Raw genomic sequence first — 12,420 nt, forward strand, 5'->3', positions numbered from 1 at the left:
GGCTAAAGTCATGGTTAAATGCTCTTCTGCATTGATCAAATACCTTTATTTCCAAAGCCCCTAATATATTTTAATATGACAGGGATTAAGGGTGTGCTCTTTAGTTTAAACATGGAAAAACTAAAGTCCAGAGAGGAGAAGTGGCTTGTCACACAATAGTGGATCAGGCCCTGGGTTGTGGGGGGTCTGATGCCCATCCCAAGGCTCTTCTAGTGTGGGAAGGATGGGCTAGAGCTGCTGCCTGCTGAGCCTAAGGGTCCCAGTGGCCTGGCCATGCTCCCAGCCCAGCAGCTTGTCTGAGATGGCCTGGGCTGTCTCCTCCTAGCCAGGGACAGCTCCTCACACTTGGTTGGCACATTCCTCTCCTGCACAGAGAGGGCGTTCTCGCTGTCTGCACTCCGCAGGCGCCCACGGGGGTCCAGGTATTGCACAGCCAGACCCATGTTCTCGCCATTTGTGCTCAGGGAGCGGCTGGACGGCACCAGGGTGAACAGGTTGCCTTGATGACGCCGTATTCGGGGAAATGTTCTTCTGCCTGAAAGGGTGCAGGGACCAGAGTAGAGCAAGTCAGACCCCTCGCCACAAGGCCAAATGTGCAAACCAGGTCCTTTCTATAAGTAATAGATATCACCGGCTGCAGCCCATCTTATCTGCCCTGCCACCTGACTCATGCCACAAAGGCTGCTGTCCCAAGCATCCCAAGAATCAGGACAAAAGCAGAAGTTAGGAAGAAGCCTGCCTGATTCAGGGAGTCCTGGCCAAAGGAAAGGCACAGAGCTGGCCTATAGGTGACCAGTTGCTCACAAGGCCAAGCCACACGTAAAGGCTCTGTTTTCTTCGAATCTTGCTCCTCACCCCTCTCTGTGGCCCCAGTCTGTCTGCTGCTGCAGGGAAGAAGAGCACTTCGGAGGTGGTGCTCCTGGAGCACGCCACAGACTCAGACAAAGGTCAGAGTTCCCAGTGGCAAAATCTTGGTCTACAAATACCACTCTCCCTACCTGGTTTTTTTGTTTTTTTCTGTCTCCTGTGCCTTAAGCCTTGGGCCACAATTCCTCAGGAATAAAGGAAAACACAGGGTTTGGAGCGCCTGGGCCCAGGCCCCTCATGATGGCTTTTCTGTGGCGACTTTTCCATGGTAGAGCTCTAAGCACTCCTTGAGGCAGCCAGCAGGGGGCAGGGTGTAGGTGCACTCACCATCGTTGCAGTCCTTGTGGTGCACAGACACATGGTAGCGCCGGGGGTAAGTTCCACCTTTGACCCCTTTGTCATATAGCTGAGTTTCCCGATCTGAGTAAGACAAGGAAATCACTGGCTTCTGGGTAGGTCAAAGTGGGAGAATCACTTAAGCCCCCAGGTCACCTGGGGCCTCAGAGAAGCAGGCCCAAGGAAAGTTACCAACTCAGAGTAGTCACAGCACAAGTGTCTGCGGCCCCACCCAGGCTCTGTGGAACTCACCTGAGTACTCCTGTCTGTTGTCGGGGAAGCTCTGGGCTCGGGACATTCGTGATTTCCGGAAGGAAGGGCTAGAGAAAACAAAAAGAAATCACAAAATAGACCTCAACGTACTTCCTTCCAGAGCAGCCCAGCAGGGCATCCAGCTGGCCCCCCTATCTAACTCCCTCCCACAGCACTGGGTGAGGGGAGCAGAGTTTGAGGGGAAAAAGCCCTTTTCTGAGCCCAGCCTCCTCTTTCCACCTTCCCTTCCCTAGTCTGAGGCCCAAATCTGACAGGCCCGGAAATCTCGCGTCCTACCACACTCCAGCCTAGCTGCACACCCCTTGCCCTTCTTGGACTTTCTTCCCACCTCTGTAACAGGTGAAGAGCTGCAAGAGAATCCTTTGCTCAGGGCAGTAACAAATACCAACAATATCATGGTTTACAGATTGCTGTTTTCTCATCTATTTTACAAAGTGAGCTTTTTCTCCATATGGTATAATATAATAGCAGGTCCCAATGACTAAACAGCTGCTATACTATTTCTAGTCTTCACAGACACCCTAGAGGTTAGGGATTACACAGCCTTATTTACTTGCCCGAGGATACAGCTAGTAAGCAATAAGACCAGACTTCAAATCTAGGTCTATAATTCCAAAGTCCATGTTCTTCCGCTAAACCAGGCATCTTCCTTTCAGACTAATCACATCATCTCATTTTAGAGATGGGAAAACTGAGGAACAGAGTGGTTAAGGGATTTGCCTGAAGCCACTCAACTAATATTTGGTGGAACTGGGACTGGATCTAGGTCTATCTGGCTCCAGATCCCATGACCTTCCCCATGAAGAGAAGATGAGAGCACTGAGCTCAAGTCAGACCCAGGCCTCAAGAAAATTAGTCCAGATCATTCCTAATAAGAAGAAAACAAAGCATTGCAGGGACAGAGGAAAAACCTGAGAATAGAGAAGTGGGTAAGTTCAGCTGTCTTTCCCAGCATCCACATGACCGGCCCTTTCCCTTACACAAGAGTGCCTTTTGAGAGGGCCACGGGGGTGGAGGGAGCTGCCCCCTATTGTTTTCCAACAACCACACCTTCTGTAGTCCTCCCCTCCTGGGCTCCCCCGACCAAGCTAAGGAGATAGACAAAAGTCACAGTCAGTCCCTGCTCTGGTAGAGCCCTCAGTCTGTGGCAGCAACCCCTGGCACTCTTACCTGTGCCTTCCTCCCCTGGTTGGAGAGTAAGCCCAAAACAAGGATAGATATTGGAAACTGATAAGTAACTATGACTGTATTCTATGATATCTAGAGGGAAGACAGTGCTCACCCACGCTCCAGTCTGTTAGGAGAGATAGGACAAGTTTGGCCAGTTGCAAGATCACTACTCACATGAACGATCAGTTCCACAAAGGAAAAAAGGCGGCCCCAAACCTGCTCCATAGCCTCTGACCATAGCCCTAAGCCCAGCCAGACGTGATCGAACATGCTCTTGGGCATAATGAGGTTGAGGCGAGGGAGTGGTGGGATCAGTGCCAAGGCCTGTTCCAAACATACCCCTGCGCAGAACCATTTGGCATGTAAAGGACAGCGCTTGTTTCCTCCCCAAGTGTGAGAACAAGATACACAGCTAGCAGGCAGTGTGGTACTCCAGACAGTCTGGATGTTTTGTTTTCTGACTTCAGTTTCTTATTGTCCCAGAAACACTTGGAGAAAAAAATGGAAGTAAACCAACAGATGAGAATTCAGTTTTTCCCCTAAAATACTGATGATCCACTGCTTCTCAGTTCAGATCACAGCAGTGAGGCCAAAAGTACAAGGTATACTTCCAGCATTAAATTATGTGGAAAGTCAAAACACGTAAAGCACTTAGAACAACACAGCACTTAATAAATGAGCTGCTATTTTATGAGCTATTATTACATTCATTGAATTATGCAAACATAACATTCTCATGGTTTTGGGAAATAAGGAGAGGGCTTTCCTAAGAAGCATGATGTTTTAACCCTGGGCCTACAGTCTAGCTCAGAGACACATACTAGCTAACTCTACTTCCTCAGACAGTTCCAAAAACACCTACGTATCACCCCGTAAACCACCCATAGTCCCATACCTGTCTGCTGACCTGTCCAAGGATTGGCAGCTTCCCGACAAGGAATTTTCTGCACTGCTCAGGGGATCCAGCATCTGTAAGGCAAGTCATAAAATAAAACCACAGCCCTAGCCCAAATCCCAGCCAGGTGACCCAGGCTTTATGACCCAGTCGGGGCCAGCAAATGGTCCTTTCTGTCAAAATACGAAGTGCCCTTTCTCTCCCCATGCAGTGGGAAGAATGGTTAGTAAGGTACCATTCTCCCCTTTAGTTTGAAGGGCAAGTTTCCAGGAGGGAGAAAAATGCTTGGCTGGCATCCCAAGGAGCTGTGCCAGGAGAGCAAAGCCAAGATGCTGCTTCTCTTGTTGGCATTTTCTTGGCTCATTAACATTAAGACCTGGCGCTAGAGATGGTACTACCCTGTAGAGGCTTCCAGTGAGTTTGGGTGGGACCTTAATGCTTCTGGTTTACACTCCGTAATTTATAATTTACAAAGACAAGTATTGCCTCATTTCACAGATAAGTACTATAGGCCTAGAAAGGTTAGGAGACTTGTCTAAAAAAGTCATAAAACTGGTTAGTGCACAGCTGGTACCAGAACAAAAAGCCTTCAGAATAGCTTTTTCTCCAATTAATCTCCTGAAGGTCCGCCCCTTCATTTTCTCTGTGCAGAAAATTTCAGAGAATTCATCATCTGAGCTCCAACATTAAATGTTACATAGGGAAGCAAAGTATCAGAATTATGAAAATTCGCTAACAACCTTCATAAAATTAGTTTCCAACTCAAATATCTTTTCCCATTTAATATTATCCCTCACTCATAATTTTAAATGCTTTAGGTCATATTGTCATACATGATTTTTAAAAATCTGCCAATCAAGGCAAATTAACTGCAAAGTAAAACTGCAAATCTTGCTAAGGATACAGGATGTCCCAAAGTAAATGAAACCAACATGGGAAAGAATTGCTCTTAATCCATCAAGTGCATGCTTGGCAAAGTTAGACCAGCCAACAGAAAAAGAGAAAACGGATGATTGTAAACAACATAGCAGGTATGATGGAGGAGGAGGAATACCAAAGGCTCAAGAGAGGACTTGGGAAAATGCTGAGTCCTATGAGTGCTCTTGCAAAAAATGACCCTCTTTATGATAGTACTACAGAAGTCAAAGGGGAAGTAAAGGAAGTTACACTGTGCTAGCAAAGTTTTTGTTAGAAAAATTAAGCAGAAAAAATTAGCATGAATCATGCTTTGTTCATTCTAAAAATTAGCAAATAAATGCAACTATTACCTAAATCTGATTAAAGAAAAACGAAATAAATTTATTTCAGTTTCACTTTTCAAGAAAGTCCCAGTGGAATATTCTTTCACTACATACTATACTGTTTTTGTCCCTGATAAGTGGATTTATCTTGAATGGCCTGTTACCAGGAACAATCCTCTTTAGCTAAAGGAGTAGATACTGGGGAAGGACCTTGGCAATCCCCAGACGCCACCTTCCATGGCCTCTTTCTAAAATGTTTGTTCTCACTAGGAGTAAATCCTCCCAAGCCTTCCAGGGTCAGGCAAGTAAAGTGCAGAAGTGAAGGGGCTAGGGCACAGGACTATAAGGAGAGACAGAGACCAAAGGCAATCGAGCTCAATTGCAATTTCTGGGATTTTACACCCAAGTCACCCCTAGAACAGCTGATGTTCAGAAGTGCTTCGTGGTTAGAGAAACCAGCAAAAGAGGGTCAGGAAAATGCCCAAGAGGAAATGTGCAGTTAAAGGCACTCCAGGTCATGGTTCCAAACATGAATTTATCTAGAAGGCAGGAGTATAGAGGGAAAAGAAAAGTGTAAAGGGCTTCTCCTAGCCTATGTGTGTTTTTTTGTTTGTTTGTTTTTTTGAGATGGAGTCTCACTCTGTCACCTGGGCTAGAGTACCATGGCGTCAGCCTAGCTCACAGCAACCTCAAACTCCTGGGCTCAAGCGATCCTCCTGCCTTGGCCTCCTGAGTAGCCGGGACTACAGATGCATACCACCATGCCCGGCTAATTTTTTTTCTATTTTTAGTAGAGATGGGGTCTCACTCTTGCTCGGGCTAGTCTGAAACTCCTGAGCTCAAGCTATCCTCCCGCCTTGGCCTCCCAGAGTGCTAGGATTGAAGGTGTGAGCCACTGTGCCCAGCCTTGTATGTTTGAATAATGAAACAAAAGTTAGGAGAATCAATTTTTTATAAAATCTCCCATGTGATGGCACCGGCCATTCTGTTGGACATTACCCTTACGAAATTTCCCCTTCTCAGACCAAATCCGAGAAATTATAAGAACTGACCTTTCTCTTTGCAATCAAAGCAAGCTCGCTGAAAAGACCAGAATGAAGCCAGAGGTCTCACCCTTGCTGAGTTCACTAAGCAAATTGCCATTTTCATCAAGTAAGCCACTGGTTAAAAACCAAAGCCATTAAAATGGCTGAGCCATTGTGGTAGACACAACCTAAGGTGACTTCTCCCCCACAATAAATGTTTATGTTGTTTTAAGATTCTAACTTTGTGGTAATTTGTTATTAGCAATAGATAACTAATATAGCTGTCTACCATCATAGAAGATCACCCTAACAAACCCTACAGTGTAATTTGGATATGGTTTAGCCATTTCTTGATGTAAGGTACGGAGTAAACTAAAATATAGCCAATGAAAAACACAATCTGTCAGTTTAGGACTGGTCATGTGCTAAAACTGCTGAAATGAAGACAGGCCGTTGTAAGGATGTACACAAATAGCAGAGTGGTGTTCTGCAGGGGACCAGTGAGAGGACCATGAAGAGGGACAATCTATCACGTACTCACCCAATACCAAGGAGGCTAGGCAGACTAGATCCTATCTTTGGCAGGAATTGATATTTGGCTCTTAGAAAGGAATAATCCATATTTGGGCAGGCCTGGCTTATAAAAGAGCTATTTGGGAGGGTTCAAGTCCCTCAGGTCTGCATTGTGCCCACCAAGAATCCCCCGTTATAACCTTGGTTTGACACAGGCCATGGGCATACCCAGGCCACCTCCCCACCCCCTATACTCACGCACTGCTCGCTGGTCTCTGGAATGAACTCCCCCTCACTGTTGATGCTGGTGTAGGACCCCTGCCGGGCAATGTGCTGCTGCCGTTCAGGAACGTAGCCAGGGGGAGGTGAGCTTCGGCCGGGGTTCTGGGAGCCTAGAGCACAGAAACAAGGCTTTTGGCAACAGAGCCCAGGATGCACAGCCCGAAAGGAGCAGGCATGGAGCCAGCTCAGAGATACTGGACTCTAGAGGTCAGGGATGTGACTCAGGTGGGTCATGGCACTAAAGTCTAATATGCTCCAGCTCCCTAATAGGAAATGAACTCCACATATGGAGCAGGCACTACAGTATATACGACCAAGAATGTTGGCACAAGACATGAACCAAAATAACCCTTATGAAACCAATTTAAGCTGGCAATCAGACCAGTTTGGTTTTTTTCCCCCCTTAGGAGACAAGGTTTCATTCTGTTGCCCAGGTGAGAGCACAGTGCCTGATCATAGCTTGCTGCAGCCTTAAAGTGATCCTCCTGCCTCAGTCTCCCAAGTAGCTGGGACTATAGGCATGTGCCACCATGCCTGGCTAATTTTTTATTTTTTGTAGAGACAGGGTCTCACTAGTTACTCAGGCTGGTCTTGAATGCCTGGCCTCAAGCAATCCTCCTGCCCCAGCCTACCAAAGTGCTGGGATTACAGGCATGAGCCACCACGCTTGGCCCCAGATCAGCTTTCTAAAAAAACCCTCATATATTCCTTCATAATGTCACCCTTTCTTCATAATGTCTCTCTTTCTTCCTCTAGAACACCAATGCCATTTCCTCCTATACTAGGAAGAACCTAGGAAAATGATCACTACATTGGCCTAGCCCTTTTGAGCTTTGGGTCCCAGCATTTTGAGGTTGGGGGCCAAGGAAAGGTAACTGGATATAGGTGGGCCCCTCTCTCTGCTGCCCTGTCCCCCCAGTGTCTCACCTTACTTGTTCTCTACCTGTATCAGATAAGAAGGCCCTCCAAATGGTCTAACCAGGAACTAGAGGTAACTTCCTCTGTCCCTACCCACTCCCATACTTCCCAGCTACAAGTAATGATAGTAGCTTGCATTTATGTAGTGCTTTACTTTTTGTTGGCACTCACAGAAGTTGCCTCATTTGATTTTCAACATCCCCCGCAACAGAGGTTTGGCAAGTATTTTCTGAGTACCTGCTAAGTGGCAGGCATTCTGCAAAGTATTTTCACATTTGCTACTTCACTTAACCCTTTCAACAATCCTGAGAGGTATGCATTGGCTTTACTTAACAGAGGAGGGAACTGAGACTCAAGGAGCTTTACATTTCTTAAAAAAAAAAAATACAACACAGTTTAAAGAAGCAGAAATTATCCCTGTTTTAAAGATAAGAGAATATAAAGCTAATTTACAGGTACTTTTGCCACATCAGCTTGTAAGATAGAATGGTTTACATCCTAACATCAACGAATGACATGGGTATGCAGAGAGACTCTTTATAAGTCATTGAGTAATGCTTTTTGGCCATAAGGGATTTTGAGGCTGAGAAATCAGGTCTCCATTCTCCTAGCCTAAGAGCGTTTTCTGACTGATTCTGTTGCTTTGTATGATCAGAAGAGCAGACAAAAGTAAGGTCAAAAGTTTGCATCTTTTTTCCTTCCTAAGCTAACCAGACAAACCAGAAGGGCCAATCTTTAGAAGGTTTAAAAAAGCTTGAATAGTACCAACATACAAATATTTCTAGCAGTTTCAAAACTTCAATATAGGGCTCTTATCCTGAGCCCTTTTCCTGTTCTGGAAGAAACAAATTTATCCAGTTGTGTAGAAAACCAGAGACATGTGAGCCCTCCCTTCCTTTATCTGATACTCCCCACCCCTCCCTCACAATCCAGCAATTCCCAGACACAGGGAACAGCAGAAGTACTATCCCTTGACAAAGCAGGCTACTTTCCTTGCTGGCTGGTTTCTCCAGTCTAGTTCAGGGGCTGTAACATTAGGTTTTCTGAAATGGAACTGCAGGCAAGATGCTCTGTGGGAATGGCTAAGGAAGACACAGACCTGGGGAAGAATCTGACTTGTCTACCCAACAAGTAATTGCCAACTCCCTCCTTCCTTCCTTTCTTTTCTTTTCTTTTCTTTCTCTCTCTCTGTGGGAATGGCTAAGGAAGACAGACCTGGGGAAGAATCTGACTCGTTCTACCCAACAAGTAATTGCCAACTCCCTCCTTCCTTCCTTTCTTTTCCTTTTCTTTCTTTTCTTTTCTTCTTTTCTCTCTTTTTTTTTTTTTTTTTTTTTGAGACTAGGTCTCACTAGGTTGCCTAGCTTGGCCTCAAATTCCTGGGCTCAAGTGATCCTCCTGCCTCAGTCTCCCAAGTAGCTGGGACTAAAGGTGTGTGCCACTGTGCCCAGATTACCTCTTGATAGTACCCTAGTCTAGACCAGTTTTAAAAGGAAAATTTGGCATGCACAGTTTTATATATCTCTCCTCTCAATCAAAAACTCATGTGGAGCCACTCAGCCTGTGCTCTGGAAGTAGAGATGGTATAACAAGGACTATGCATCTACTGCAGAGGCTGCTAAAGAGCCCAGATGAGGTTCTTTGAACATCCTGGAAGAGAGGGGTAGGCCTAACAAATTGCTGGGGCTCAACGAAACTTCCTGAGACTCCTCCCACTATTCCAAGGACCCTCATAAGGAAGAAAAATACTTCATAGAAAAAAAGAATGGCCAGGAGGGTCACTTTTTGAAAGGCAGTTTCTAATGAGTTTAAACTATTTTTTCAATGTCCTTCAAGAAACTGCCTCCTTTATTCTTTCACATGAAGTCAGCCTTTCAGAACATATGGCTCACCTGGTTGTGTAGAATATATTTTAAAGAATTCGCCACCAAGAACACTTCCAATCTCTTCTTGCAGGCATCAACCCAGTCTCCCTCCAATGAGATGTATCAGGAAGGAAGGCTAACATGGGGCCCTCAGTAATCTGACTTCCCCACGTGACTCCAGAGCAGAAGCCAGAAACAAAATTGCTCTGAAAACAGGCATAGCATTTTGCTGGATTTCCTGTTTCAACATCTCACACACACAGTACAGGCAACCAATTCTGAGATGAAGTGGTACCTGAGCCGTGTCTTTCTAATGATCTCAAACAGCCCATGGAAGAGAGTCCGTCCATGTTTCCTAAGCCCTATCAGAAACTGAAGTTGCTCTGACTGTACATTTAGGGATATTGTGCCATAAACAGAGCAATAAAATCAGCCAAGGCAATTTTTTTCCTTTTCTTTTTTTAGAAAAGACTTTGTCACCTCTCTCATTTAACCCTTACAATACTGCTGTGGTGGAGGTGCATTATGATCACCCACATCATGCAGAGCCTGAGGTCCAGAGCCATAAAGTGACTAATGGTGGGGCTGAGGCTAGAAAACAAGCTTTGTAACTCCCAGTGCAGTTCAGCCAAGGCAATTTTGGGACCATAATTTATTTCCAAAAAGGGCAGGCCTGCTGCTGGCACAAGGCAAAATTTCTTCCTGAACTGACTGGGCCATTCGTTCCCCAGGAGTGATCCAGATAGAGGATGGGGGTTCCATCCATGAGAAAGTATGACAGTCTTTCTGCCAGGCACAGGAGGGAGGCTTACATGGGGATTTCTTGACAACACAGGAAAAACATGGTGCCATATTTCATGCAGCTCAAATTCAGGGTTGTTTTGTCCACGGTAATTTGTGAGTTGGAGGCCAGGGATACAAAATGCCATTTGGCCAAAGAGGGCTTGTGGGCAAAGACAAGATGGAGTTAAGGGGAAATCTGGACCAACGATAAGAAAACTACTCCACTTTCCAGTGGCCCAGATGTCAAAGACCCATGTGCCTGGCTACTTCCCTTGCCAGTGTAACACAAAATTCCAGTGCAACCATGAAAAAAGGATGGTTTTCTTAAGTTCTACAATGCCTCAAAACATAGAGCACTATTTAACCCTTTGCTTAGACATTAGCCTAGTGCCTGCTTCCCATTTTTGGCTTTGGATAACATTTTAGTAGCCCACAAGTTCTGTGGCAATTCAATCCATACGCTGGCAACATTTGTCAGCAGCAGAAGCAACCCTATGGAGGTAAGCAAGGTGGATTGAGAAAAGCCTAAGCTTTGAAATTAGATGAACGTGGGTTCAAATCAGGCTTCAGGCCGGGCATGGTAGCTCACGCCTGTAATCCTAGCACTCTGGGAGGCCAAGGCAGGAGGATCACTTGAACTCAGGAGTTCGAGACCAGCCTGATCAAGAGCAAGACCCCATCTCTACTAAAAATAGCAAAATTAGCCAGGCATGGTGGCACGTGCCTGCAGTCCCAGCTACTCAGGAGGCTGAGGCAGGAGAATCGCTTGAGTCCAGAAGTTTGAGGTTGCTGTGAGCTAAGCTGATGCTAGGGCACTCTACTCAAGGCAACAGAGTGAGAGTCTGTCGGAGAGGAGGGGAGAGAAGGGGAGGGGAGGGGAGAGAAGAGAGAAAAGAAAAGAAGAAAAGAAAAGAAAAGAAAAATCAGGCTTTGCCACTCATTAGCTGAATAATCTAAACTCTCAGCTCAATTTCCTCACCTGCAAAAATGGGGAGAACTATCTACTTCATAATTTTTTGGAAGTTATAAATGTGGTGGCACAGGCAAACATCTACGTAACACCATCTCATGGTAGGAGCTCCATAGAATCCCATTTGTCTCCTTCACTTTATGTAGCAGATGTAATAGGGTAGGCTCAAGATCTATTCCACCCTTCTAGTATGACTTCCTGTGCTTCAGAAGCTAATTAGATAAAAGCTGTATTTCTAAGACTTCCTTTTGGTTCAGCCAATTAGATGCACTTGGATGAGATTTAGAGACTTCCTGCCATTCCTGTTGCTTCTGGGCACAGTCACAGAAGCCTTTGGTTTTTCTGCCATAGCATTTGCAGAGGCTCCACACCTGGTCTCCAGCTTTGCCGATGTCAAGAGACAGGTGTGGACCAGAGCTGAGGGGCACTGAGTTTCTGGAATGGTGGCTTCCTGATTACAGACGAGGGAGGAGCTCTATGGTGTGTCTTAACCTGGAGCCTGCTTTTCTCACTCCCCCAATGATTCCGTAAGCCAGAATGTACACTGAACCTCTTCCTGAAACTAGCTAGAGTGGGTTCTCTTCTGTGCAACTAAACCCTGACCAACACACTCTGGAATGGTATCACACATTTTACCTAGAACAAATAAAAAATGTCTCTTGTAAGGGATTGATTAGAGAGAAAGAAAAACTTGACTTATTGATGAAATCTCAGACATTGGTCCAAACTATGCCCAGACAGGATGAACTGCCCTCAGTCTGTTACATGGAGTGTCTGAGGTAAGACCTCCCTGGGATAAAATATTCATGGTCCCCCTGACACCCATCCCCTCCTGTACCAGCTCCATTGAACTCTCCCCTGGTTCCACAGGTGGGATGGGACTAGCTCATGAGGCCAGAACTACAGAACCAGGAGGGCCTGGGGGAAAATAGCAAAGGCTTTCTGAGCTTTTATTTCCAGCCAGAGACTTTCACTTTTTCCAATCCACACTGTGCCTGCAGAGAGCTAGCCTTGTTAACTGATGGGCAACATGCCAGGGGCTATTGTGCACAGGCCCACAGCCTGGAGCAGGAAAGGGAAGTCTCCCAAAACCAATGGCTATCAGAGGAAGTGAATGGAAAAACCAGGAGTTGGCAGAAATGCTCCATGGCATTTTCAGTTTAGTTTTTATCTTCATTTCAGAAATTGGGAGCCAATGAGATGCACATCATCAGTCAAGAACAAGTGAGACAGGGAGCTGAACAGGACAGGACACTGGACCATAAGACTCACTGATGGTCAC

The 12,420-nt window shown here is 45.8% G+C and overlaps 1 protein-coding gene across 4 annotated transcripts in view; it reads right to left on the reverse strand.

Moving 5' to 3' along the window:
- The window catches only part of MAP3K3 (mitogen-activated protein kinase kinase kinase 3), a 66,015-nt gene that overhangs the window by 7,044 nt on the left and 46,551 nt on the right, over positions 1 to 12,420 (reverse strand). For 2 of the 4 annotated variants that reach the window (XM_012661329.1, XM_012661348.1), the window contains 5 exons: positions 6,579 to 6,712; positions 3,554 to 3,615; positions 1,456 to 1,523; positions 1,195 to 1,287; positions 344 to 535 (listed from right to left, as the gene is read on the reverse strand). In XM_012661329.1, the coding sequence (XP_012516783.1) occupies positions 344 to 535; positions 1,195 to 1,287; positions 1,456 to 1,523; positions 3,554 to 3,615; positions 6,579 to 6,712 (549 nt within the window). Of the gene's footprint in view, positions 1 to 343; positions 536 to 1,194; positions 1,288 to 1,455; positions 1,524 to 3,541; positions 3,616 to 6,578; positions 6,713 to 12,420 lie in introns of all 4 variants that reach the window. The other 2 variants (XM_012661339.1, XM_012661320.1) reach the window with 1 other exon arrangement.

The sequence above is a fragment of the Propithecus coquereli genome, unplaced genomic scaffold (genome assembly GCF_000956105.1).
Source record: "Propithecus coquereli isolate 6110/MARCELLA unplaced genomic scaffold, Pcoq_1.0 Scaffold119, whole genome shotgun sequence".
Lineage (NCBI taxonomy): Eukaryota > Metazoa > Chordata > Mammalia > Primates > Indriidae > Propithecus > Propithecus coquereli.